Here is a 27,392-nt window from a genome sequence, read left to right as displayed (position 1 = left end):
CAGTCAGATAGGCAGGGTACAAATAATACTATTGTAATTATAATTATCCCCCTCCTCCAGGTTAGGGAGAAAAGCAAAGGCTCTGAGCAGAATAAAAAATATAGCCACCAATGGCAAGCACATTAGAGAAGTCTTATCTTGAAAACCAATTAAACCCAGCATTGTATCATTCATTTCCACCCAGCATTTCAATAATAGGCAGCTGTTGCTCAGGATCAAACCCCAAAACACTTCCCTCCCCCCCCCCATTCTTCTGCAGAGCACTAGCAGCAAAGATGGGATACAGGATGGGGTAGCATAGCCATAGACTGATGTTAAATTGCTAAGGTCCTTTCTCTGCGCTGTGTTTTATGGATAGGTTTGCCTGCAAGCTCTGGGTGCATGTAAAATGTTATTTATTTATATATCACATCTCTATACTGCCCTTCCTTTCACAGGAGGCCAGGCCTGTGAAGTTACAGCTTTTAGTCAGGTCTTGGGGGAAATGAGCAGAACCAGAAGTTAACAAGCCAGAATACGCATGCTTGTGCACTAGACTCTCAACAGACATACCTTAACCCTTCGTCCTCCAAACCCTGGGGATCAAAGCAATCTAAGAGGTGGTGGTGCTGGGAGATGGAAAAGGAGCACTTGTCTGGGTGGTGGGAGTAGCCTCCATCAGTTGCAATTTTAAGATGAAAGTGAAGTAATAGCAACAAGGGCTATTGGAGCACATGGTAAGAGAGGCACTAGGGATGAAGAGCAGCTGTTGGGGATGTAGAACTAATAGGTGTTGTTTTCACATTTCAAAATTGAAATATAAGGCTCTGAAGCTTAGGAACATTAGGCACTCTGACAAAGGTAAAAAGGTAAAGGACCCCTGGATGGTTAAGTCCAGCCAAAGGTGACTATGGGGTGCGGCGCTCATCTCGCTTTTCAGGCCGAGTGAGATGGCATTTGTCTGCAGAAAGCTTTCCAGGTCATGCAGCCAGTATGACTAAATCGCTTCTGGTGCAACAGAGCACCATGATGGAAGCCAGAGAGCATGGAGATGCCGTTTACCTTCCCGCTGCAGTGGTAACTATTCATCTACTTGCACTGGTATGCTTTCTAACTGCTAGGTTGGTAGGAGTTGGGACAGAACAATGGGAGCTAACCCCATCGCACGGACTTGAACTGCCAATCTCCCGATTGGCAAGCCCAAGAGGCTCAGTGATTTAGACCACAGTGCCATCCGCTGTCATACTCTGACAAAGCTGATTGCTAGGCTAGTGGTTATAAAGATTTCACCACCATAATTACAAGGACAGACCAGCTGCAATTTTCTCTTTCCCCCTATAATGACTGGAATTCCTCACTTTCTATGTGCCAACAGGCTTTGTCTGACCAAACATACTATGGTCCTCCCTGATGGCAGTGTGCTTTGTGACACCTGTTGGTACACCATAATCTGGATAACTACCAACTTAATTGTATTATTGTATGCATAGTCAGGTAGAAATATTTAGATATATAAATGCTTGAGTACTGAGTAGTGGACAAGATCATCTGCAGGAATGTAAAACTGCAAAGGGCTTACATTAATTGTTATTTGTCTGAGTAGCTGCTCTTGAGTCATGCAAAGCAACCAGCAGTAAATTATTTCTTGGACTTATTGGGAAGCGCTCTCCAGAACAAGAGCCTTTCAGCTGACAAGATAAAAGAGCCTCATGCAATCACAGCCCTTTTGGCTGCTTTTATTTTCCATTCCTTTGTGCAAGACATTGCTTACAGTAGGAATGACAGACATCAAAGGGCCCTTTCTGAAGGGGAGCAAAGCATGAGTGAAGCAGAAAAACTGGAGTACAAAATGTGCTCTGCCAGAGAGTTAACGAAAAAACCTCATAAGCACAAATTCAATTATAGTGGCAGAAATTCCAGTCTTCCAGCACGTACATAAACAATATCCAAGTACTTACTTTTCAAGGGACTTCAGGATGTAATTGTAGTTGTTAAGCAGGAAGATGGCACTTAAAGATTCCTCATAAACCTTGGATTTACTGAGAAGGTTTAGTTGCAAGTTGCCCAGCACTTTGCCTTAACAGAAAAGATGCATGAGTAGGAGACAAGAAGACCACTGTAAAGATCTTAAGTAGATTACCTATGCCACTTAGCTGGCTGGCTAAATTCTAACCAATCTATATAACATAAAGTCTCAGTGAAGATGCTTCTTTGAAGATCCTGGCATCCAGCGTGAGATAACCAACACTGGGGCCACTTGCAGATGAAGTATATATTTAGCAGTCATCCTAATCCTTTTTTAAAAATATATATACAAAATTTGCACACAGTTTATAGGATGTTTATTATTCTGAACTATCCACTGCCATCATTCTCATAATTTTTCTTACGGAAAAAAGTCCAAGATTTTTTTGTTTTTAAATCGTATTTGTTGTGCAAGATTGCAGCAGTGCCCTTGCTATTTATCACAATGTACCCACTTGCTTGGCAATGTGTTATAAAGGTGCACTCTTAATACACCAACGGCATATACTGGAACCTACATAAACCTGTAAGATATCTACAGAAAGGTGCAACAGTTTGAATGCAGCCTTAATTAACAAAAAACATAACACATTTTTAAAATGCCATCTTTTATATTTCATTTTCCTTGAAACAGGGAACTAATCTACATTTCATAGACTGCTTACTGTTTTGTCAGGAGCAGCAATTGCAGCCCATCATGGCTGCAGGTAAAGGGGGAGGGGTGAATCCTTCCTGCACAACTGGTTGGCATCAGTCTCAGCCTCAGCTGAATGTAGGGATTGCCAGGACTCAGCACCACGTTTTAAATTCAAATGGGCCAATGATAGCCATAGTTTGGAGGCTGTGAGAAGGAAGAAGGTAGCAAAGTGGTGAAGAGTTACTTACAGATGTAGGTGCTGAGCAGCCGTCTACTGAATTCAGAACTGTAGCTACTGGCTGAAGAGCTGGTCTCTGAAAGGCAGCAAACATTAAATCAATTAGTATATTTCTTTATATATACTTTGTCTCCTACTCAAGCAACGTTCTACTTCTATAAATTCAGCTAAAACTAATCTTGGGTGTACTATGAGATGGAAACAGCAGCTTTGCTTCAACTCTGGACTAGATCAGTTTCACTCTAACCTAGTACCCTCCAGATGGTTTTGGACTACAAATCCCAAAACCCCTAGCCATGCTGACTGGGGATGCTAGTCCAAAACATCTGAAGGCACATTGTTTGTCTTTTTATTTGTTTGTATTGTGTATAAAAAATTGTAAAACTAATAAAAAATTTAAAAACAAAACAAAACATCTGAAGGCACAAGGCTGGGAAGGCTGGTCTAAATTTACCCCTGCTCATTTTATGCAATGGAGACTAGAGCTACATTCAGTCCGAACCTTTGTCACCTTAGGCTTATACTACCTTATGAATTACTTTACCATAATCTTATTAAGTTCAGATATAGTGAAGGCCGTTACAGAGAAAAGATACTGGTTATAAACATTCCCACCCCCCACCCCCGAAAATCTGTTTGTCTCAGATATTCCCTTTAGGATAAAAACAAAACATTGTTTTGGTAAACCACAAAAACTGTGCTAACATTTCATATTAATGCAAGCAATTGTTTGACTTCAGCAAGATTTGGGTGACACTTTATAGGTTAGAAGGAAATAGCCAAGCTTTCTGTTATATAAACAAGGCAGGTTATCAAAAGGTTTTGCTTGTATGAACCCAAACATGATTTTCATTGGAACCTTAGCAGTGTATATTCTGTGGGATTGTTGTGAATATGACCAACTTACTTTTAAGCAGTGCTGTACTTGTTTCTGAAACTGTGTTTAGTTTGATGAGAAGCTGTCAGCTGGCTCAACTTTATTTGAAGTGTATGTGAACTTTTCATACTGGCAGAGCCAATTGATACTGAAACCACATATGATTTCTTGGTGATGTTCCAAGGCCAACAGAAGAAGGGGACAAGAATTTTGCCAATGGTGGGTCTAGGGCTGAGCCTGTTTCACTGCACTCGTGCAAGTCTTTGGCCTGCAAGCAACTCCCAGGCTTTGTAGTTATAGGCAGGTGCTAGTGGTGTGGCCTACAAGGGCTCATTCTATGTAGAACATGTTCTTCCAGCTGAAGTGGCTCACCTGATATTGGCTAACACCTTATGCTGCTATTTCTCAAGGGAGAAGTTGGCAACAGGTGAAGTGCCCCTTCACAGGCCCTGTTTGCTTATTGCTGCACAAGGGCAGGTACACTGTGTGTTACCTGCTCCTGGGGGAGGGAAACAGGCACCTTTCCTCCAAGAGGCTTACCTTGAGCATGCCTGGATTTTACCAACACTTCATGTTGATTCCCCCAGAAAGTATGGCAGCAGCAGGACCAGGAGAGGAATGTAGTGGCTACAACCTCCTCTCCTCTCTGGGAAGCTGCATGTTCACACTAAGCCATGATTTGGGTTACTGCTATGTGGAAACTGAGCCTGTGTGTTGTATGCAAATATATATACAGTGGTACCTTGGGTTACATACGCTTCAGGTTACAGACTCCGCTAACCCAGAAATAGTACCTCGGTTTAAGAACTTTGCTTCAGGATGAGAACAGAAATCGTGCTCCGGCGGCAGCAGGAGTCCCCATTAGCTAAAGTGGTGCTTCAGGTTAAGAATAGTTTCAGGTTAAGAACAGACTCCGGAACGAATTAAGTACTTAACCCGAGGTACCACTGTAACAAAGTCTTAATTGCCAGTTCAAAAATAGCTTGAAGGAGGTTATTGAAGAGAGAAATACAGGAAGGGCAATTAACCCTTTCCCAGGTCACCATTCTCCCATTGCTACTTTCCCCTGCCTAGATGCTCCCTTTCCCCATCTCATGTTGCCCCAGCTGTGTGTTTGCAAGGGAAGGTACATAATGAGAAGCAAAACAATGGGGGGGTGTCATTCAGTTTGGAGTAAAGTGGGCTTTCCAGCTTCAAATCCCAGTCTCCTGGAGTTGATTGTCTTAAGAAAAAACAGCTGTTGGGGCAGGAAAAAGGTAAAGGTAAAGGACCCCTGGATGGTTAAGTCCAGTCAAAGGCAACTATGGGGTTGCAGCGCTCATCTCGCTTTCAGGCTGAGGGAGCCAGTGTTTGTCCACAGACAGCTTTTCAGGTCATGTGGCCAGCACGACTAAACCGCTTCTGGCACAACAGAACACCATGACATAAACCAGAGCACACAGAAATGTTTTTTTTACCTTCCTGCCACAGTGGTACCTATTTATCTACTTGCACTGGCATGCTTTCGAACTGCTTGGTTGACAGGAGCTGGGACAGAGCAACAGCAGCTCACTCCATCGCAGGAATTCGAACCGCTGACCTCCCGATTGGCTAGCCCAAGAGGCTCAATGGTTTAGACCACAGCACCACCCGCATCCCTACTAGCTGTTGGGGCATCAGTGTGTATGTGTGTTTTCATAGCTTGCCTATTAAGAGTTATAGACACACTCCTTAGATCAAAAGTGAGTGGTCTGTTACCACCATCAAGAACCACAGAGAGCTATTTACCGCTTTACAGACATTGAGCCTCCTTGAAAATGAGCTGCTGCATCCACATACAAGTTATAAGCTTTTTGGGGGTGGGGTGGAGAACCACCTCTGCATTCTGACATTTTCTGATAAATGAAACAAGACATGTTTTTTATCGGGTACAATTAAAGACAAGCAGAAATATGTAACCAGGTGCAAAAAAGAGAGGTAGTATTATGTATGCATGTGGGTAGTACAAGTACCACCTGCTGCTTACCTCTGGGATCTAAAGGAATATTGTATGTGTCCCCAAGAACTATAAAATTTAAGGCAGAGTAGAGATAAAAAGGATAGGAAGAAAAAAAGAGAAAGGAAGAAATGCAAAGTGCAAAAAGACACGTTAGAGACAACCATACTTTCAAGAACCAAGCAGAAGATACCAACACAGAGCATTACATGGGTTCAGCAGGCAGGAGCCACTCCTTTTTAGAGCATGGATGTGACAGGAAACTGAGGAAACCTCTGTTTCTAGTAGGCGGCTTATATGCCATTCCTTCTAAGGAGACCACTTATGGCCAAGGCTGCTTATATTCAGCGCACCATGCAGAAGGGCTTCCCAAAAAATCTCAGCTTCCATTGAAAACCGGGGTTTCCAGCCTTGGTGGGCATAGATTTTTCAAAAACTGCAATCACAATAATGTGTCAACAGCAGCTGTAGGCTCAAAAAGGAAGGAAGGAAGGCCTCTATTGAGTTTTAGTGGGCACAGATAGTGGCTTCTGCTTTCTTTCCCTACACAATTCCAAGGTTATCATGGCTCAGTGGGGATTTGAACCTACATCTCCCTGGTCTCATTTCAGTCTCACTGTTTCAGAAGGGCTTGCTCTCAAACAAGCACGCATAGGCTTGCAACCTAGATTCACTACATGTCTTTACAGGTGAAGAATGTCACAACTTGCATACTAATAAAAGGTTAATTGAAAATTGCACTCAAGTCTGTGGGGAAAATGCTAATCATTTGCGGAAGGGGTTGTTATCCATCACCTTATTTGGGTGCAATAAAAAAGCATGTCTTATTGTTACAGGAATGAGCTGCAGCAAGCCTCTGGGTTGTGTGCTCCTCCTCATGCCTGGCATAGCTAGGAAGAAGAGTTTAGAAGTTTACTTCCATTTCAAACTAATTGCAGACAAACAGTGATTAGCTTTAGCTTTGATTAGCTGAAACAAACCAACTTCAGATCATAATTTATGAAGCTGGTTTGTTTTAACTAACCATTGTTAAGATAATCTACAGCTTAGGGTTTGAATACAATACTAGACTGTGATTAATTGAAATTGGCACAGAAAGCTCCCAGTCTTCTAGTTGTGTCTGCGCCAGAGGAGGAAAGCCGTAAGTGCATGAACCAAAGGCTCATGCAAGTAATAATAAGCCACTGTTTATAATTATGCCTGAACCTGCCATTATAGTACAGCTCTTGTCCCCTAACTCATTTTCTTTGATGAGAGAAGCTGAATAACTGTAATTAGATCCATAAGGGTGTTTTTTTTGCTGGGGGTGTGCGCATAATGGTTTCCCTGCAAATCATTTATCTGCCCCTTTCCCTTACCTGACAGGACTCAAAACACAATATAAATATGCATTCTGAATCCTGAGGAGGTGGCACCTGGCCCAAAGAAGCAACTACTTGAGATCACAGGCACCCACTCATGAAACTTTTAAACTTCCTTGAAAAATGAAGGTCACTGTGGCTCTTTTACATAGATTTGTGCAGTCAAGGTTAGCCTTTGACTGGGTCTCGAATTAGCAACAAAATCCCCAGCTCTTTATCTACTACATTTTGCTTTATGACAATGACAATATAAGCAATCAGACCCTGCAAAAGAAATCTTGCAATTAAGCCCCAAACCTAATAATTGGCCAGGTTAGCAAAGACACATTCTGCTAACCATTAGGACTTTAAAAAACCCCTTTACATGTTCAAAGCTGTTTAGTGCTTGGGCAGCTGCTATAATCTCAGTCACTGTTATGTTTTCCTGATCAAAAAGACACAAAAAGGAATTGCAGCTATCTCTACTGGTAATAAACTGCCACTCCTTTGGCCTATGAAAGAGTTGGCTCCACAACTGTCTTTGCCCATTACCAATTTAAGCAGGCAAAGGAGCACGCGGAAGGGATTTTGGTGAGTCAGCCACAGAAATGGATCCTGTTTTGAGTATTATACAGGCACCTGTTAAAGGACAGATGATGGACAGCACATGCAAGGTGCAGTTTGCTTAGTTAAACCTCCTTAGCATGGACCTCACTGGACAAACTTGTGTCCCCTTTAAACGTTATAATCTTTAAAATGGCCTCACCTCTTTTTCAAACAAAAACAACCACAGAGGAGATTTAATTGGCTTATAGTGATACACCACTGCATAACCTATATATGCCTAGGAACATAAACATTGCATAATGCTGAGGCAAAAACATATCTTGCTAAATTATTGTCAACTACAGTTTTATATACCCTGGGTTTCAGATATGACATATTAAGTACACATATTAAAAACCAGGGTCTTAGCTTCTAATTCTGCCAAAAGCAACAACTCTCTGAATTTCAAAAGTTTACACTGTCTTCCACCAACAGAGACTGACCCAGAAACCTATGACTATTCCATATTATTATGACTTAGCCACAAAACCAGTTAACAACTTGTTCATGTGGCAATAACAATACTCCAACATGATTCTCACTGAAAGCTACCTATCTTAGGAGATGAAAAGCTATCTCAAAATTCACCCTTGTCTGCAGGCTTCAAGGATTATAGGACTAGCAGAAGACTAACAAACTAATGTGAAAAACCAGAGGCATCTCTCTTAGAATCCCTTATAACTTCTTAGATGGCTGCGGGTTGTTTTTGTTTTTTTGCTGTGCCAGATAAAGCTAGACGGGCGATGAGGTGAGGCGTAAACTGTACCCTTGTTAAGGAGGTTTTACTGCAAGGCAAGCAAAGGAAATTATTAGTGCAAGGAAGTTGTTTCTTGCATCCAGGGAGCTGTGTGTGAGTACCTTGGGATGCTAGCATGGCACCTGCAGTTTCTTGAAAATCCAGCAACTGCTGCAGAAAGAGAATGGCCTGTAAAAAGAAGGAATACGTGTGTGTTTTTTTTAAAAAATCAATTTGTTATTCTCCACTTTGTGAAGAAAAAGAAACAGGGAGGCATTCTTATGAAAACCTATAATTATCCTGGAAGAATGCATAATCTATGGTAATTAATTTCAAAGATCATGGAGGTTGCAAGCAAAGGGAAAGGGAGGTCATTGCTTGAAGATGAGACCTGGTGGTAATAGGTGAGAGTTGTGGCTGACACTGGCCACTCATAGGATGCATCAGCCAGCCCAGAGATCTCAAGGACATTTTATTTTTGAAGCTGGAATCTGGAGTCTGAAGCACAGCAAGCAGAAGGCACTCCTCTGATGAGCTGGCAAGGGCAGAGTGTAAGGCACCTACTATTTATACCAGGTCACCCGATTGCGAGGCTCCAAATTGCCTGCCAGACTGTAATGCACACCCTTTCTGTGCCTGAAAAGTGCTCCAAGGTTTGAGCACACATTATCTCAGGAAGATCATGAAAAAGGAGTCAGTGGGCAGGGGCTCTGAGGCTTCGCAGATGTCAGGGGAAGGTCTGAAGGGTGCCATGCAGCTATGGGCATCACACAGATGAGCTCAGCCTAGTATCAATCAATTTCCTTTAACCCCAGACACTGTCAGTTATGGAAGCCCAGGGTTCAAATATGCCATTTCTCCTGGTTCAACAAGAATATTACCCTTATCCAACAAAGAAAAACAGAAAACAAGGATGAAGTCACGGAGCTGGTTTTACCAAGGAACATTCTGAATTGCTTCACATACATTGCTGGTGAGTTCATGAACTGTCCCATCTTTTGGCATGTTGTACTCCTTGTCTGGATTGTTCTAGGGAGGAAAAAAACCCAATGAATATTTGATAAGATGGATAAAAATGTGCACTCCATAGAACTACCCCATTCTTGTTATTATGCAGTTATATTTCCTGAACCACCTAACTACTTCTACAGCCCTACGGGTCAAGGGCACCATCTACTGGTCACTGTAAAAAAGATGCGTGGACAAAAATAGATTTTAAGCAGACGCCATTGTCATTATATTTGATCCCTCCATAACCACTTCTCTCTCCCTCTCTCTGCTAAAAGATCTGTGAACATTTACAAAACTTTATGTGGACTCCCCTCATTTGATTGTCAATGCTGCCTGTTAAAGAGACTACATCAAAATCAAGTTAGTTATAAATGCACATTTTAAATTCCAGGAAGGGAAGTCGCTCCCCCCCCCCCATTATAACTTCCAAGATTTTACAGTACACCTAAACATAATTAATGGAACATTTGCATGGATCTCCTGCACTACTGTGGATTACTAAATAGATAAACAGCAGAAAGGCAGCCATTACCTTGATGTTGTCTGCGAAATCTTCCAGAGCCTTGGCTCCTGTGGTTTCCATTGAGGTTATGAGGCTGGGCAGTTTGTTCTTAGTGCTGGCTGCAGTGCCCTGAAATATCCAGCACAGCACATGAGACAACTGCGGGGGGGGGGGGCAGCTACTATCATCTACTGAACACAGAGTGTATCACTCACAATTTTGTTGGTGCTAAGAAAACAATCACAAGCTTTGTTAGCAGCAGGTAAAACTCAAGCTTCCCTGCAGAACACACTGCCAGGCCTTGTGTGTGTTCATCGGAACATAAGAATCTGCTTTCTACCAAGTCAGTTGGCCAATCTAGTTCAGGATAGTCTGCACTGATTGGCATCCACTCTCCAGGGTTTCAGGCAGGAGTCTTTCCCTACCATACCTGGAGAGGCTAGGGATTGAACCTGCAAAGGAGATGCTCTACTGCAGAGTTATGGCTCTTCCGGCTCTTGAAAGAGGGAACAAGTCTAATATCTGTCTATGTGGCCCACGCTTCTATCTCTCAAATGCATGCATGAAAAAAACTCCTTAAGCTGGGATCAGAACGTCACCAATGAGGGGGACAGTTGAGTTTCACAGTCAGGAGGAGCTACAGCAGATAGGGCCCTGTTTTGTGCCGTTACTGAATGTACCTCATTCATAGGTGGAACCACAAGCAGGGCCTCTGCCCTCTGATCACACAGCATGGGCTACCATAAATTGGGAGGTGTGTTCCTTTAAATATTTGGGTCCTGGGCTGCATACAGGCAGCTAGTGCAATTCCCAAAGGAGAAGAGACATCTGTGTTGTGAATTGGCCTTCACCCTACCACAGTTCTCAACTGTTACAAAATCCTGTCTGGAGTCCTGATCCTGCTATGAATAACTGGATCCTGCATCCCGATTGTACATGACCTTGCTTTGCAATACTGTAGTGAGTTTTACTGATAGGCAGTTACCTGCAAAACCTGATCAAATTCTGGCTTCGTCTGCTTCAAGTGCCTTAGGATGGGGAAGATAGTCAGCACAGCTGAGTAATCATGACGTATGATGGCCTTTCGGGCTGCAGAGACAATGTTGTCCCCCTCTATCATCAGGTTGTCTAAAGACTCCTACAGCAAAACAAATCCTGGGTGAATTGGAGAAATGGGCTTTTTCCACAAGAGCGAAAGGAAGGAACCACGTTAAGTTTCAAGGAGACCTGGATGAGGGAGTCAAATGTCTTCTTCTGATGGTGTTCTGGGATGATTTCTGTCAGTAGCTGATACTCGCTTTGGGCCAGTTTGATGAAGGCGCTAACACAGTGGATGTAAGCATCAATCTCCATGTCCAACATGTCATCTCTCCCTGTAGGGATTGCACAAGCGTAGAAGATGTCAGTTTCCTGTGGCAACCTGATAATATTAGCATATATTTTCATTTATAGTGGAGCAGTTTGTGTCTAGCACCACTGACTTCAAACTATACAAATAACCCAAATTTTGTTACATGCCAGCCCACAGGGTGCATCTGGGGTGGGAGGTGAATATTTCATGTTCTTCTTGACAGGATACAATGTTTTAAGCAGCTAAGCGCAAGCATTTAAGGGGAGCCCAAATGTGAATGATTCAACACATTCACTCACACCTTAAAAGCACCTTAAATTTGTACAACAGTCTCTAGTGTTGATTGACATGTGCCTTTGTGAAACAGAATTTCTCCTAAAGAATTCCATCCTACAAAGGATCTATCCTATTTGCGACAGCATCATTGATACAAAAGGAAGGGCTTGCCTTGCCTTGATTTAGTAGCACATTCCATTCCTAAAACATTTATGCCCAACAAAGTACAGGAACATAAAAAAAAAATACTTTAGCTGATAAAACTAGGGTAATGCCTTTTAAAAACCCTAATGCCACAAGACATCAGTATACCTCCAACATGCTAGAATAATCTGTCTTTCAGCTGAGAGTGAGACAAAAATGCTTTTAAATGAATAAATAATGTCAATAAGTTCTTGATGCCAAAAATAGCAGAGTAAGGCCCTCGGTGGGCCAGGAACATATTCCACGTCTCTCTTCTTGGAACAGTGCCTCTCCCCACGATGCTACTGGCTTTTCCTATTGGCTTCTTTCCCCCATTATTTCTACAAGATCTACCCCCGGAAGCCAATTCTTCTGTCTTGAATAATGGAATAGGTATCCAATATATTACAAAACCCTTGTGCCATGATGTCTGCTATGATGTGGGGAGAAGCTGACACATCTATTTTGCCATTATACACACCTATCACCAGAGCATGTGAAGGTATTCTACATTTCTGAGGAAAGTTGCAACTCAGGTTTAAAAAGAAATGCTCGCAAATACTATTAAAATAGGGGTTTTGAAGACATTAGCCAATGTTATCTTATTCCATTTCTTCTTATATCTTGCTACTGGCACTCTGACATCATATAATCTGCTCAGTTTTATGTCCACTGAGGAGATACACCCACCCACCCACCCACCCACCCACCCACCATTCAGTTGAAGATGGATGTTTGGAGAACTTGCACAGCAGAGATAATTATGCATAAAAATACCAGGGACGAGTTCTACTGAACTGAAATCTTGAATAAATGGGAAAGAACAGCCCAGACAGTCATCTCTCATATGAGTGGCTTAGCACTATAAGATTAAACTGTATTAGGGGGTTGTGCAGAAGAATGCTAAAGGAAAGAGGTGCCAGCTAGTATAGGAGCTTTGTGCTGCGGCCACTCTTTTGGATGGATCCATCCATGTCAACCCTTCTTGTGCCCATGTTGTCTTTCAGACTGGCAGAGATCAGCACAATCCGGTGCGGCTTGAAAAAGTCAGATACTCCGATTTGGGGTGGGAGAGGAAATTCACCTGGAACTGTCCTAAGAGAATACCTCAAGAAACACTAAAAATAAAAGTATTAAATTAGCCAGCTTAAATTTTAATATGGTACTTACCAGCAGCTGGCCCATGCTTGTCACTCAGGGTGTCGGAAAGGTGTTTAACTCGTAAATCATGCTCATGACCTAGCGAGATGTCAGCGGGCATTAACAGAAGGAGTGGTTTATCCAGGCCATCACAGTGCTTGTCTCTTCAGGTTTTATTTGCTTGTCTCAGACATTTACAAGTGTTTTCCTGGCAACCTGGTCTACGGCCCCCTTTTCCAATACCATAGCAGTAGTAGCAGTTTCAAACATGATCAAGAATATGGCATAATGCATGGTTCATAGTTAAAAGCAAGCACCACCGTTATTCTGCCTTTGTTTCTAAATGTAGTCCCTAAAATTCATTTAGAGACAGCAAGGCATTATACTTTGAAGTAACGATTCCAATTTGATCAAGGTTGAAAGGGCTGCTACCTTTCCAGATGAAGTGAACAAGGATAGATCATGGAGAGAAAAGGTCACACCAAGCTACAACAGAACTTCTGTTAGCCAGTCAAACTGCATCACAGATTGGACCTCTCTAAATTTATGTGGCCTGCAACTCTTTAGAGCATTGCAAAGAGTTATCTGCTGCCCTATCTTTTTGTATTGGTCTCTTTGCTCTTTGTGTAGTTTTTGTGTCGCAAAGAAGCCAGGATATTTATTGAGCAACCTCACTGTATAGGGCAGTGGGGCTAAAGACTAACAGAAGCCTTGAAGGCGGAAGAAAGGCCAATACCCAAGTTAGACGCCCCCCTTCAAGAGTGAAAAGTGAGAGAAGTGATTACCTTCCATAGGAATGAGGTTAGAGGCCCCCTTTTTCCCATCTAGACATTGCTGAGAATACTGTTTCAGAAGATTCTGAGCCTTACGGATCGTGCCTGTCACCAGAGCCACAAGAGAGGAGAGACAAAGAGACCTTGGAAATGAATGAGAGAGAAACAAAACACAAAGCAACCCTCCACCAGTGCCTTGCCAACCAAACCTAGAATGGCAGTGCAGACCAACAGTGAGAATGCTCTGCATATACACATACACAGACTCAGGAATGCCCAGTTATGTGCCCTTTAATACTGCCACCAATCCCCTTAGGGAGACTGAAGAACTCTATGTGGTGCTTGCCTTGAAAAAGGTCCAGAAGCTGCAGTTAGTGGAGAATGCAGCTGCTAGGTTGGCAAGTTGGGCAGCCTGATGGGACCGTGTGCCACCAGACCCAATTCAAGGTACTAGTACTAGTGGATAAAGCCCTAAATGGCTTCACTTATTACAGATGCTGCATGAGCACCACAAGAGGAGGACCATTTCTTTGCAGTGTGAGTTCCACGCAGAGCCCTGTGCACTCTCATAGTCAGAGGTCCTGCTTGAGTTTCCCAACCAGCTAAGGTTAAGCAGGTGTATACAAGGGTCAGGGCCTAAACTGTGGAAGATAGCCTTGTCCCTTCTTTAATTTTAAATCACCATCCCATCTATATGTGGCTTTTCAGGGAAGCTTTTGTGGGAAAGCTGAGGACTCTGTTGCTCTGTTGAGGGTTAATCCTCAATTTCTGTTGTTTCTGTTAATTCATAGTCTTGGATGACTTATTTTGCTTTAATTGTTTTATCCTTTCTATCTGTTTTGTTTTTATTAATTTTTGTGATGGCTTTATTGTTTTTATTACCTTGTCAGCTGCTCTGACATTAAGAATTTTAAAACTAATAACGGATTGCTGCTGCTCTTAAATATAATTTAATAATAATAATGTGAGCAGCAACTGCTTGCATCAGTTGGATTGCATCAGGTTAGAGCACCTCCCATGAGGTCTGTGAGCACAAGCATGGTCTGCCATTTTCCCACAAGGCTACCATTTACAAACAAGAAAGACCATGCCACACAAAAATATTGTGGTTTTGTTTTGTCTTTTGTTTGCATCAACCACATTGCACTTAATGCCTGAAGTAAAACCAAATCAATTCACACAGTTTCCAATACTGCATGTGGGAGCAGAAGATTTCGGATATTTTTCTGCTATTATGAAATGAGGGAAGAACATCGAGGATAACTGGTAGGGAGATGCACAGAGAGGCACATAACTCTGTGCTAGAGACCACCATATCCTGAATCCTGGAAATTTTTTCCCAATCCCCTACCAGTCTGGCAGAAGCAGCACAAATGTAAGTCACAAATGACAGCCAAACACCCCAAGGCTTCACAGCAGGTACCACATTCCACAGGGAATGCCTGCCCCCAATGGCCACATAAGGCATACCCACGGCCTTGTGCGCAGGAACAGCTGGCCACAAAAGTAGTTACAGACTGTGTGTTATTCTGAGCATTCTCACCATGGACAGACAAAAAGTAAAGCTAAAGTAAAGAGAAAGCTAAGTCTTTACAGAACAGGGTAAGCATCCATGAGAGCTGTAGAAAATAGAAGGCAGAAGCTAACAGCACAGCTCAGACCTGCTCCAGCCCCCTTACCTAGCTGCAAAATGAAAGGTCAAAAAGTCAAGCTGTGCCCCTCCCCAGCCCCTAGGACTCTACTTCTGAATAAATGCAAATGAAATACATCACAAAAATTGAACGTTTTTGTACAACAAAAAAAATCGAAGAAAGCATTAAACTGTAGCTGAAGCAGGATGCTGCAACTAAGAAACACTGAAAAAAGCACAAGAGAAAGCATTAAAATGTCAGTCCACAAACAAACCTCAGTTTTACATGAGAATGTATTAGTGAACATGCAACAAAACATACCAACAGAATCAAGAGCGCAGATAGGCATAACCCCCGCCCTCCCTGGTACATATACACCCAGAGTGCAAGCAATGCTTTCGACATCAGACAAACAACACTCTAGACACAGACGCAGAAAAAACAAATCTGGAAAGGTATAAAGTGCTTTATAACCTTTCCAATGATGGTAAAAATGGATAAACTATGTCATACATCACTGAGAAGACCTTTCACTTTTGCTTACAATGCACACACAAACAAGCCAAGCCCAGCACCCATAATCTCATGGAGATGCGATATTATATGCCCTATTGCTGATTAAAAATACTGCAAATACTGTGTACCCCACTTAGAGCAGATATCATGGTACAATTGCACTTTATGTGCTGTAACGAAATAATGGTGAAAGAAGTACCCTTGCCACTGCTGCAAGCCTTTGCGTTTCTATTTATGCTAAGCACACCTTGTATCAATGGAATGCACTTTTCTGAAACAAGAGAATATGTGACTTAACAATTTGCCTAAAACTTTGTGGGCATACAAATGCAGTATACATCAAAGAAGGCAAGTTTAGCTTTGAATGTGTGGAATTGTATTCAGGGAAAGAACTAAGGCAGCAGAAATCTCTCCTCAAAAGTTGTCATTGTGACAATATTATAGTTGCATTATTTATCAAATACCATCATATGGTAGGATAACGACAGCAGGGCCGAAGGTACAGTAAGCTGTTCTCCACCTGCCAGATATTTAAAACTCTGGTTAACAGCAAGAACATTAATACTGCAGAATCTGCACTGAGGTTTATTGACTAAACCTATAGAGTATATTTTAAAACATTTTAGAAAACCACAAATGGCTTGCAATCATCACACTCTATATTAGCGAACTTGCAACAATGCTGTAAACACTGAACTTCATTTACAAGGGACAGTTCCAATTAAGATAATGCTTTTGCAATAAATCATGAGACCAATCATTGCATTAAGAAAGCCAGATCAAGTTAACTTCCAAGTGCTCGCAAAGAACAACAAATTTTAAATTTTGCTCAAATTCTGTATTATTAAAGTGGAGCAGTACAAGTTCATAAACGGGTGTGCACATGCCTAATTTTTACATGCCTTGTGTCTGAAAGCAATGCTAGCAGTCAGCAAGTATTGCTAAATGAGGCACAGGCCACCCGGAGCTCCTGTGGGAGGAAAAGTGGGGTGTAAATTTAATAAATATTGAACCTTAAAAATCCCTTTTCCCTGCAAAAGTATGAAGCCATTCTTAAGCTTTTTGAACTGTGCAATTGACCCATGCTTCCTGAATTCCTAGAATTAGGTTACCCATGCTACATTTTTTGAGCCTTACCACTGATTATGCAAAACATCACTAGGCTCTGAAGAGCTGGTGCATAATTGAAATTAGCACTCTTATTTTTGTTGGGAATGTAAATATGACTCTAGCTACTATGTATTCAGCAAGCATCAGTATGAGCTATTCCCTATGCAAAACTACAAAGTTAAGTCTTCCATACTCTACAGATAAGGGACCTTGGCTCACTGTCTTCCTCTGATTTGCATAAGAACAATTAGCCATATTTACCTCCAGACACACCAAGTGCTTCTGGGTATTAAATCAGTGCTACTGAAGAACAGAGTACTTAGCATCCTAATTAGGCCTTGATGGATTCTATTGGAAACCAACTGCTTTTGTTCTAGGTTTATTTCTCCCGATTAGGCACTTTTGAACCAAGTGGGACAGCATGGCGGTTACTAATGAAGGCATCACATTCAAGGTACAGGCAGTGATCAAGCAGAGAGAGGAGAAACAGGCTGTTACTTCTAAGCTTACACAGCTGTCCTCAAAGCATTATCTCCTTGCAAGCATTCGGGAAGTCAGTAACCCAGTGGTTCTTGTATGGGGGGAGGACGGACTTGGAGACATCTAGGTTACTTGTAGCCAAGTGGTGAGGGAACTTTAGGTCCTTTTCCCATGAAGAGACATCTTTTCAACATAAATAATTCTGTTAGTGCAATGGCTTCAAAGACTTTTATTAAAAGTCACTCCACAGCAGAAACCCACCCCTCACTTTGCTTAGGACCAAACTATCAGCTTTGTTATGAAGCAAAAATATGTCTAAACATCATGATGGCATCTCTTCTAAGTCGATAAATTAGTGATCCATTTAAGAAGTCCCAAGGAATCACTGAGCATGCCACCTTGTAATTTCTTTGCATTACAAACTAGCCTTGAATACTGTAAGATTTTGTCTGGAATGATGTAGAGATATTGGGGCGGGTGGCGGGGAGCAACAGCATAAAAGGGTTGACATCCATATATTGAGAAGACAAGCTCTCCTCAAGTTCAGTTACACTTTGGTGGGGCTCTATCATTTACATCCATGAATATAACACTTTCGTAGCACATATTCTCCCAGCTCATGATACCTGCTCCATGAGACTTTTCTCTTTTTTCAGGAGGGAGGGGCAAGGTTTTAACTCATTCAATGTATGGGATTAAAATAGGCATGTAGTACAGAGATACCCTTCCATTAGAGCCATGGAACACTAACTAGAAGCTAAACATTGGCTGGGGGTGGTGGAGTGAACATGATTTTTTCAAGCAGCAGCACAGAAAATGGAACAGTTGCTTCTTTGCCCATCATTCAAGACAGATAAGAGACAAAATAAGGGATGATTACATTCCGACAAAAGAAACCAAGAGCGACAATTTTGACAGAGACATTAGAATGTCACGTGAAGAGCTGCCCTTGAAAGCTGAATAGTTTTGGGGAATAAAACTGAGTGATTCAGTATCTGTCAAATAATTATATAGCACAATTATCTGTCATTATGTTTTAAGATTTGCTTCTCTGCAGGTCTGTTTCAAACACACACAGTTAGTTGGGATTGATCATTTTCCAGGTTTCTAGTTGATCACCAACTGAGAAAGCTAGCAGACAGAGCACATCCAGAATGTCACAAATACGTGTTTCATTCAGTTTGGCATTATAGGTGCTGTAGGCAAATGGTTAGCACACATGACAAAATTATTTAAGGATGTTAATTAGTCTCGTGTGGTCCACTGAATTGTCCCTACACTTCACACAACTGTACCAATCCACTGGTTTGAAAATATCAAAGGCAGTCAGACAAGAATGACTTCACTGCATCTACTGCCTTACATACCAGATAAAGTGGTATGTCTCAGACAAAACAGCAGTTTTAGTCTCAGGGTTGGAAAAACAAAAACATCATTGGCAGTAAGTGATATATTGCTCTCAGTAAATTAACATTTGCTTACATCTTACTGAGAGGTAAAATGTCTGATAGTCTAGTCAATGTATATGTACACATGGACAGTGGACCTGGCTTTAATTTAAAAATCTGACCCCAAACCTCCTCAGCTTCTCTCTTAGCACAGTCAGCTTTCAGGAAGAACTCCAGGGCATTGTAACTATGCCCCTCCATAGGCAAATATCCCCTTGAAAAAACCCAAGCACAGACTTTGCTAGCACTAGTAATAGGTCTGCAATGGCATCTTAGCACATAGATGTTTAGTTAAGGTCTGTCAAGCTGCAAAAGAGACACACAGAACACACACTTTACCTGGGATGAGGACTGTCATTCACATAAGGATTATAAAAACAAAAACAAAGACATAGAACAATTATAACATGCTATTGTAATGCTTCATAACTCAATCTCTGACTGTTCTACAAATCTCCTACTTGTCTATTATTTCTATAGATTGGGAGAACATTTATAATTCTTAGTTTTATCCAGTAAAATTATTATCTTTTTCCCCAGACACACTACGCAATGCTTTGAACTGATCTGGATAAACAGAAGATGAAGCTGGTATAAATACCTACCTCCTTAAACATTGTTTTCTCTTTCAGATAGTTATCATTTTTAATCAATAAAACAGCTACACTCTACACTTGTATGTAAAGCATGGGCGTAGTCAGGATTTTTGTTGGGGGGGGCAGGACTTTGTTGGGGGGGGGCAGAACCAACGTGACTGGTCAGTTAATTAAGTATTTCTATTGTTTTATTTGATCTAGGTGGGCAGCTGCCCCCTTGCCACCCCACCTTGGCTATGCCCATGATGTAAAGACCAACAGCCTAGAGCAGTCAAATAGCAAGAAAATCTTAACAAAGAGCCAGCACTCAGGAGATTTCAAATAACTCTTGGTGTGAGAATCTTTTAAATACTTACAGCAACTGCTATAATCAAGGAACCCTTAAAAATTAAGCCCTTTGCTCCACACAGTACTTGCTGTGGGTGAAAGTTCAGCAAAGGGGTTTTTATTTTGCAATTTTATTGAGGTTCCACATCACCAACAGTGGGCAGTGGGGAGTTCCATGAAGGAAATCACTCTAGCATCTACACTTGAGAAATATGTGCATGAATATTTGGCAAAAAAAGCAATTTTCTTCAGCTAGCACAGCCTGTGACGATGGAGGAATTGTAACAGACTCTAGCTTTTTCATACTAATGACAGTAGCAGAGCCCATCTGCCCCCAATGACACCTGGGCCCTCTTGCTGAGACTGATGGTTCAAGGAACACAGTACAAAAACCTTCCGTCTAGATTCATAGAGTGTGTTAAAATGCTTGCTGTATCTGCAAGCATGTCTACTGGGGCCAGTGAAATATGATGGGCATCTCAAAGTCTTGGAAGTGGCCCAGGGAATGTTGGGTCCTCCATACATCACTTTCCTTATAAACATTTCATTAAAAAAAGAAAGAAAAGAACACAATGCAGCTTTTATTTAAGCAACCTGGAAATTTACGTAGGCATCCAACCAAAATGGAAACATCTAGAAAATACCTAATGAAAAACCAAACATCACAAGACAAAGAGATGAACAGACTGATTAAAAAGCAAGACTATTAAGCCTGGAGCTTCCAGAACAAATCCAAGGAACTGGCATGTAACACTTCGGACTAACCTGGTCTTTTGATGGGCTTTTTAGTTGGTGTGTCCTTCCTCTTGTTCTGAATGGCAGGGGAATATGGGACCCCCGAGGAAGAGCTATTTTTCCGGAAATGCTCCTTCAGTCCTTTGATGGAACGATCCAACTGGCTGGAACGGATCTGATAGTAAACATTCATGAAGTCTAGGAAGAAATATACATGCACTTAGTAGTGTACATCAGCAGTTAGTTTTTTTGTTCCAAACCACATTTGATATTATCAAAGCTATCGTGATGGGAGGGAATCAAAAATAATTTCCTTTAAAATTTGATAGCATTGCTTGCTTAATGGAAAAACGAACGCCAATCTTCAAACAATATAATCCATAAATTTGAATTATAAATTTTATATTCCGTGTTCAGATAAAACTTGCTTATTTAGTATTAATTGAAATAAACTTCAGTACACCAGTACATCAAAATGCATGTCTGGTGCATCTTAAGGTTTATTCATATGAATGTGTGGCTAAGCCAGTAGATACTAAGTTAGTAAAAAAATCCTGCTGAAAAAAGAAAAACAAAGCAAACTTGTTTGAAAATTGCATTAGTTGTTGATAAAAATATTTTAACACCAATATGTTAAAAAACAACAACATATTACTACTATAGTACAATCAGACCACTTCTACTAGTTAAAAGGTAAAGATAAAGGGACCCCTGACCGTTAGGTCCAGTCGCAGGCGACTCTGGGGTTGTGGCGCTCATCTCGCTTTACTGGTTGAGGGAGCCGGCGTACAGCTTCCGGGTCATGTGGCCAGAATGACTAAGCCGCTTCTGGCAAACCAGAGCAGCACATGGAAACGCCATTTACCTTCCCGCTTTGACGCGCTTTCAAACTGCTAGGTGGGCAGGAGCAGGGACCGAGCAACTGGAGCTCATCCCGTCGCAGGGATTCGAACCGCCAACCTTCTGATTGGCAAGCCCTAGGCTCAGTGGTTTAGACCATAGTTACTTTGTAAAAAAGCTATAGAATTCTTTTCAGTGCACATGAAAGTAGTTTTGTATTCCACATCACTCCCAGATGCTTTCTAAATCTAAGCTTCCTACACTTACTACGGTTGTGTTCTAATTCTCGCCCTACAGTGCTCTCCCTAGAGGCTATGCTGGTGTAAGACCCCGTTCTGTGCTCCCTCTTTAGGCTTCCTCTCTGGGCTCCTGCAGACAGATGCTCCTCCTCAAACAGCCAGTTAAATCCTGCACCACAAGAAAAACCATGTCATACAACTGATGCCCACAGGGCTTAGTTCAGGCTACAAGAGAGCTTCATAGATTAGGGTTGTAGTAACTAATAGTCAGAGTATACATCCTATACGCATAGTACTATAATAATACATTACTGTAATAATCACAAAGAGCAATTAGAGTTTCACAGTAGGAATTTCAGGATAGTAGCTGACAGTTAATTTTTATAGAAGCAGGAACACCTTAGAAGTAAACTGACCTTTCTGAATTTGCGTAGGCAATAGACTACTACCCTTTCTCATTCTTTCATTCTCAATATAGTGATGATGATGATAATAATAATAATGTTAATAATGTTAATAATAATATATCAAACAGGGTCATTATAAGGATTACAACAAGATTGTGTAGAATAGATGAAGCATAATGAATTCCAGAACACTTTTTAATGCTTAGCATTGTTTTTAAAAGCTGGCACACAAAATGTTCCACCTGGAGTTTTATGCAGGGCAAAGGATATGTTTTCATTTTCTATTCCATATTAGCCTGCATCTACTGGCAATATCATCACAAAAATAACCATCCTCTGCTCAGAAGGCAGACAAAAAACAGACACCCAGGGGATTTTGAAGGTTGTGGACTAGTGAAGTGGGGGAAAAAAATAAATGAGCCTATTCCAGGCTCAGTGCACAAGTGCACACAGTAGAATTATAACTACAGATGAAAAACAAGAGATGAGACCCAGGGCAGGGGTGTCCAGCTGTGCATCTTTGCCTACTACACACAAACTGGTTTTTTAAAAATGCACCTTTGCTGCATAAGCCATAATTGATCTTAGTATTAGGTTGACAAGTTTTATAATACATGCAAATTTAGTCACTTTAAAATAAGGGCTTTGAAGATTTGTGCCACACAGTGGTATTGATTTGCATGTCCTGGTAAGCCAAGGTTCATGGTTTACTTCCACTTCGCTCATGGGCAGGAGCCATGATCCTTGGGCTTTGCATTATGCCTGAACTGGGGCTCAAACAAACCACACCATACATTTGAAGAACATTTATACCACTCTGACAGTCATGGTTTCCCCCGCAGAATCCTGGGAGTTGCATGGAATATGCAAAGCTAACAGGATGAGTTGGGGAAACAAATATCAGAATATGTTCATGTATCATAAATGAGGTGACCACAACTAATTCAAATATTATAGACGAATGTAACCTCAACCACTGCTGATGTCTTAAAATGCACGAAATGCAGTAAGGCTGTCCAAACTATTCAGATCAATTACATACAATAAACTCAAGAAGAGAAGAAAATTAATTCAGCATAAAAACAGCAAGACCAACCTTTAACCCACACTGAAAGCTTAGCAAAATAAGGAGGTCTTAGCTGACTGCCTGAAGCTTAAAAGAAAGAAAGAAAAAGAAAGACAACTAATCACTTCACGACTTACCTTGGTTCCTCCCATACTCCACCAGCCAACCAGAAATACGGACAATGTCCTGCAGAACACTCTCAGGGAGGTGTTCTAATGTCACATCTTCCTGCAATTCCATTTCATCATCCAAAGTGATGAGATCCAGGATAAGGATTGGTGGAACTGGTTTAGAGTGTCGTGCCATAAGGCTACGAAATTCAGACTCCAGAGACTCCTTCCCCTTCTCGAACAACAATTTCTGGTTGGAATAACATATATGAAAAAGATTAGCTGTAAGAACTATTGGTTTTAAGGTGGTAAAACAGCACTGGTCGGCTTCCGCACAGTGCATTTGCATCCAAATATGTCTGTTTTCCTTTCAGAAGACACACCTGCAGGACTACCAGATAGCTCTTTCACCTCCTAAGCTGGAGATTTGGCATAAGAACTTTTTCAAAAAAAGTTTGCTGGATCAGGCCAATGGCCCATCTTAGCCCAGTATCCTGTTTTCACAATGGCCACAAAGCTTGAATTCCCCACTTCTGATTCCCAGCAGTACTATACAGTATTTCCCCCCACTTTAAAATCATCTGCTCAAAATCCATTTTTAATATTTGACATAAATCGCTCTGTAAAGGAGAAGGGAAATATTACATGTAAGTGAGCACCATTTTCTATTTTGTAAATTTCTGTATCAAAACATTTTTGTGCATGTTTCTTTTTTAAACACAGACAGTTTGGGGCTTCTGCAGAGTCTGCTTCTCTGAGGAAATCTCAAAAACAAAATGTAGGTGTGCTCATATGTCATTCTGGATAACTATCTTCAGAGAGATTATGATGTGTTGATATTTGCTTCCAAATGGAGCAAAACCTAAACGGAGAAAGCAAGGAGAGCTCTGAAGAGAGATGAATCTGTAGTCAGTAGTCCCGTGTGCAACTGCTTTACATACCACTCTATTAAGCTCTGGGCTGTCAGGATTGTTGTCTTGGAAATACTCCACAGCCTTCTGAATTTTAGCCATGCAGGCCAAATACTCCTCCAATCTTCCTGTAGGGCTGCAATTAAAAATACATCTGGTTCAACAACAAAGTTACATGAAGAGGCAACTGCTTACCATAAAATCCCTATGAAGCTGGCTTACCATTTTCTCCCAGAGAATAATAATAATAATAATAATAATAATAATAATAATAATAATATCCTGTAATTTTTCTTCCCAACAGGAAAGTCTGCCATCACTGATGGAATTAAAGTATGTAAGTTACAAGGATAGCTGGCATACATTACAGCCCAAATAAACAACCTTTTGACCTATGATTTGTCATTAGGTGCCAGGTCACCAGCTTCAGTTGAAGAGTTTTCTTTGAGACATTGGCCTAGACAAGTGGTAGGGATATTTTTAGGCAAAGGGTAAATAACTGCATCTATCTGAAGTCCTCGGTGGGGGGAAAACCAGGCTGTCACTTCACTCTGCTCTAACAAAATGATCTTATTTATATAGTTTAACCCTCTTTATGCTCTGCTCTATGTGCTTTAAACCAACACTAAATAATATAAAACAATTCATCTGATGTTTAATGCTCTACAGTGGAACGGACACCCTTGGAAGGTGGTGGACTCTCCCTCACTGGAGGTTTTTAAGCAGAGGTTGGATGGTTATCTGCCACGGATGCTTTAGCTGAGATTCCTGCAATGCAAGGGTTTGGGATAGATGCCCCTTAGGGTCCCTTCCAACTCTATGGTTCTGTGATGAAATCTACAATAATAAATGCATGCATAAAACAGCAGAGTGCTTTAAAAATGATCACAATTTATATTGGACCAGAAAGGTGATATTTAACAGTTGTGCCTTGAATTTTCATCCCCTGAAACCTGAAAGGGGTGTCTCTGATGTACCTCCTCAGAGATATTATTCTAAAACCAATGGGACAACTGGGGAAAGCCTGCTCATAACTACTGTCAGGTTTATTTTCTTAATAAAAGGGGATGCCATGTTTCTTATAACTTAAAATGCCTATCTCCAGTTGCCTTCTGTAATTCAACCACCATTCTTAAAATTAATTAGATTATTCAAGGTGGTAAAAGAAAGGTGAAGAGACTGACATTGAAAAAAAAGAACAGACCTCACAAAGATATTGAGGGTCCTGAAACACAACTCACCCTTCCCTTATAATTTTCTCTGTGTCTTTTGCTACATGGTAATAACTTATAACGTGATCCAAACAGAACAATGTCTTCTCAACGTTCTCCTGCAGGCGCTGAAGATTCTCAGTCTGCTTATGTACAGGGATTATTGAATTCTCCAGCTTCATCAGACGGCTTTCAAAAGATGAGAGAATGGAAACCTAAAAAACAAAACCAGAGATATTTCATGTACACAGTGGGGTCCATTTCCTTCAACAATAACCACCTGCATTGCTGTATTTTAGTTTGCAGTTCCATCAAGTGAAACACAACATAAACTGAGATTTACACTGCAATCTTATGCACACTTACCGGGGAGTTAAGTTCCATTTAACTCAATGCAGCTTATTTCTCAGTTAACATGTATTAGGACTGCACTGTAAGGCACACTTACTAGGGAATAAGATCCATTGAATTCAGTGGGACTTACTTCCCAGTACATACACACATAGGATTGCACTATATTATATTTATGCTCCACTTTAAAATAAAATGCATGTTATGCAAACTTACCATGTTTTTTGTGAGCTGGTCACTTTTTTCTAAACTATCTCTAATGAAAGACAATGTTTCTTCTTCCTGTCGTTGCAAGAGAGGAGGAAAGACACAACCAATTATTCTGGCTCTTGAACTACTTTTCTAGATGCTTAGCAGACTTGGAAAATGGTACCAGGGTGTTGCTTTTATATGTTTTAATGTAAATGAAATTTTTAAAGATTTGGGTATGAATTTAAACAAAATTTTAAAAAGCAGCTTTAACCAATATACCTTTTCATGATATTTTAAAGTATTTCCAATTTGGCACAACGCTCTCTGAACCACAGAGCTTTAGAGAAACACTCTCTTGTAAAGGGTGCTGGGGAAGGCTGTACTCCTGGATCTTGGGACTACCTCTAAACATTTTGGAGCACGTTCATGCAACACGAAAACATTGGCTTGTCAACCTTCTTAGCCTTAACACCGTTTACTGATTTTTACATCTTTGTAGTATTCTTGGACTTTAAATGTCTGCAATAATTTGGTGCTGCTGCAAACTCGGTTGCACTCGTTTTCTTCTGGTTTTGTGCTGCATCAGTTCCTTAGTGTTGCGATTCTGTCTTGACTTTATTTATTGGAAGCCACCCAGTTATTGGGACATGTAAAGGACACAAAGAAAGAAAACAGCCAGGCTTATTTGTGCCGTTAAGCACAGAAAACAATTAACAGGGGAAGATTTTCCCTTCATTTAGAGCACCAAGAAAAGCTTTAATAGTTGTATTTCAGGGTGTCACAAAGGCAGTTTACAGGGGAGGTACAGTAAACAAGTGGCAATCTTACCTTGTAGTGGGCTTTCCCTCCCACCCCCCTACTCCTCACTTGGTTTTAGGGAATCACTCACAACCCAGTCCTGTATTTACTTGGAAAGAAGCCTCCCTGAGCTCAGTGGAACTGAGTCCCAGGTTAAGGGCAGGGGTTTGGGCTTGTGGTCTCTGAGGAAGGCAGTGAACCACGCAGGGGGAACCGAAGGCTGGAGGGGGGGACTTTAAAGGGGGGGCAGAGCAGGGCCCGACGCCTCAGCCCAACGAGGGCGAGGCTGAGAGGACGATGCTGGGGGGGGATGCACAGTGAGGTGCCGCCCACCTGCTTCAGCTTCTCTTCTATTTCCCTCCTCCGGGCGGACGCCTCCTCCGTCGGAATCATCCTGACACCAAGGCGCTTCTCCCCCTTCAGCAACTCCGCAGGCAAAGGCCGCTTCAATAGCTATAGCTCCCTGTCAACACTACCCGCTTGCACTTCCGCTTCATTCCCCGCCCTCTCCCGGCATGGGGCGGCCGCCATCTTAAGAGTGGCGGGCGAAGGTGCCACCTGACAGGAACCGAACGGAGCCCCGCCCCGCGAGCGCGTGCGGGTGGGGTGGGGGGAACGCGCGGAACTTTTGAGAGATGAAAGGAGTTCTGAGAGCTTGGTGCGGTAGTGCGCAAGTGCGCGCGCGCGGAAGGGGGCTGGGGTTGGAACGCTGAGAACCTATCACTCTCTCAGGCTTCCTCCATGTTAAAAGAGGCAGCTAATGCCGCCCAGAGAC

General features: G+C 41.7%; 1 protein-coding gene across 17 annotated transcripts in view; it reads right to left on the bottom strand.

The window, feature by feature from the left end:
- The window catches only part of EXOC7 (exocyst complex component 7), a 32,003-nt gene extending 4,820 nt beyond the window's left edge, over window positions 1-27,183 (bottom strand). The window contains exons 1-18 of one of the 17 annotated variants that reach the window (XM_081185362.1): window positions 26,951-27,183; window positions 25,844-25,909; window positions 25,307-25,491; window positions 24,096-24,201; window positions 23,182-23,404; window positions 21,600-21,740; window positions 20,523-20,690; window positions 19,174-19,185; window positions 13,662-13,754; window positions 12,907-12,975; window positions 11,154-11,299; window positions 10,912-11,064; window positions 9,957-10,055; window positions 9,380-9,442; window positions 8,536-8,602; window positions 5,762-5,800; window positions 2,890-2,955; window positions 1,938-2,055 (exon numbers count right to left, since the gene is read on the bottom strand). In XM_081185362.1, coding sequence (XP_081041488.1) covers window positions 1,938-2,055; window positions 2,890-2,955; window positions 5,762-5,800; window positions 8,536-8,602; window positions 9,380-9,442; window positions 9,957-10,055; window positions 10,912-11,064; window positions 11,154-11,299; window positions 12,907-12,975; window positions 13,662-13,754; window positions 19,174-19,185; window positions 20,523-20,690; window positions 21,600-21,740; window positions 23,182-23,404; window positions 24,096-24,201; window positions 25,307-25,491; window positions 25,844-25,909; window positions 26,951-27,010 — 1,874 coding nt within the window. In that variant the 5' untranslated portion in view covers window positions 27,011-27,183. The remainder of the gene's footprint in view (window positions 1-1,937; window positions 2,056-2,889; window positions 2,956-5,761; window positions 5,801-8,535; window positions 8,603-9,379; window positions 9,443-9,956; window positions 10,056-10,911; window positions 11,065-11,153; window positions 11,300-12,906; window positions 12,976-13,661; window positions 13,755-19,173; window positions 19,186-20,522; window positions 20,691-21,599; window positions 21,741-23,181; window positions 23,405-24,095; window positions 24,202-25,306; window positions 25,492-25,843; window positions 25,910-26,950) is intronic. The other 16 variants (XM_081185371.1, XM_081185372.1, XM_081185373.1 and 13 more) reach the window with 16 other exon arrangements.
- Between the last annotated feature and the right edge of the window lie 209 nt (window positions 27,184-27,392).

This window comes from Podarcis bocagei (genome assembly GCF_964188305.1).
Source record: "Podarcis bocagei genome assembly, chromosome: 2".
Lineage (NCBI taxonomy): Eukaryota > Metazoa > Chordata > Lepidosauria > Squamata > Lacertidae > Podarcis > Podarcis bocagei.
Note: the sequence above shows the minus strand (reverse complement) of the source record. Positions and strands in the feature narration are given on the sequence as shown.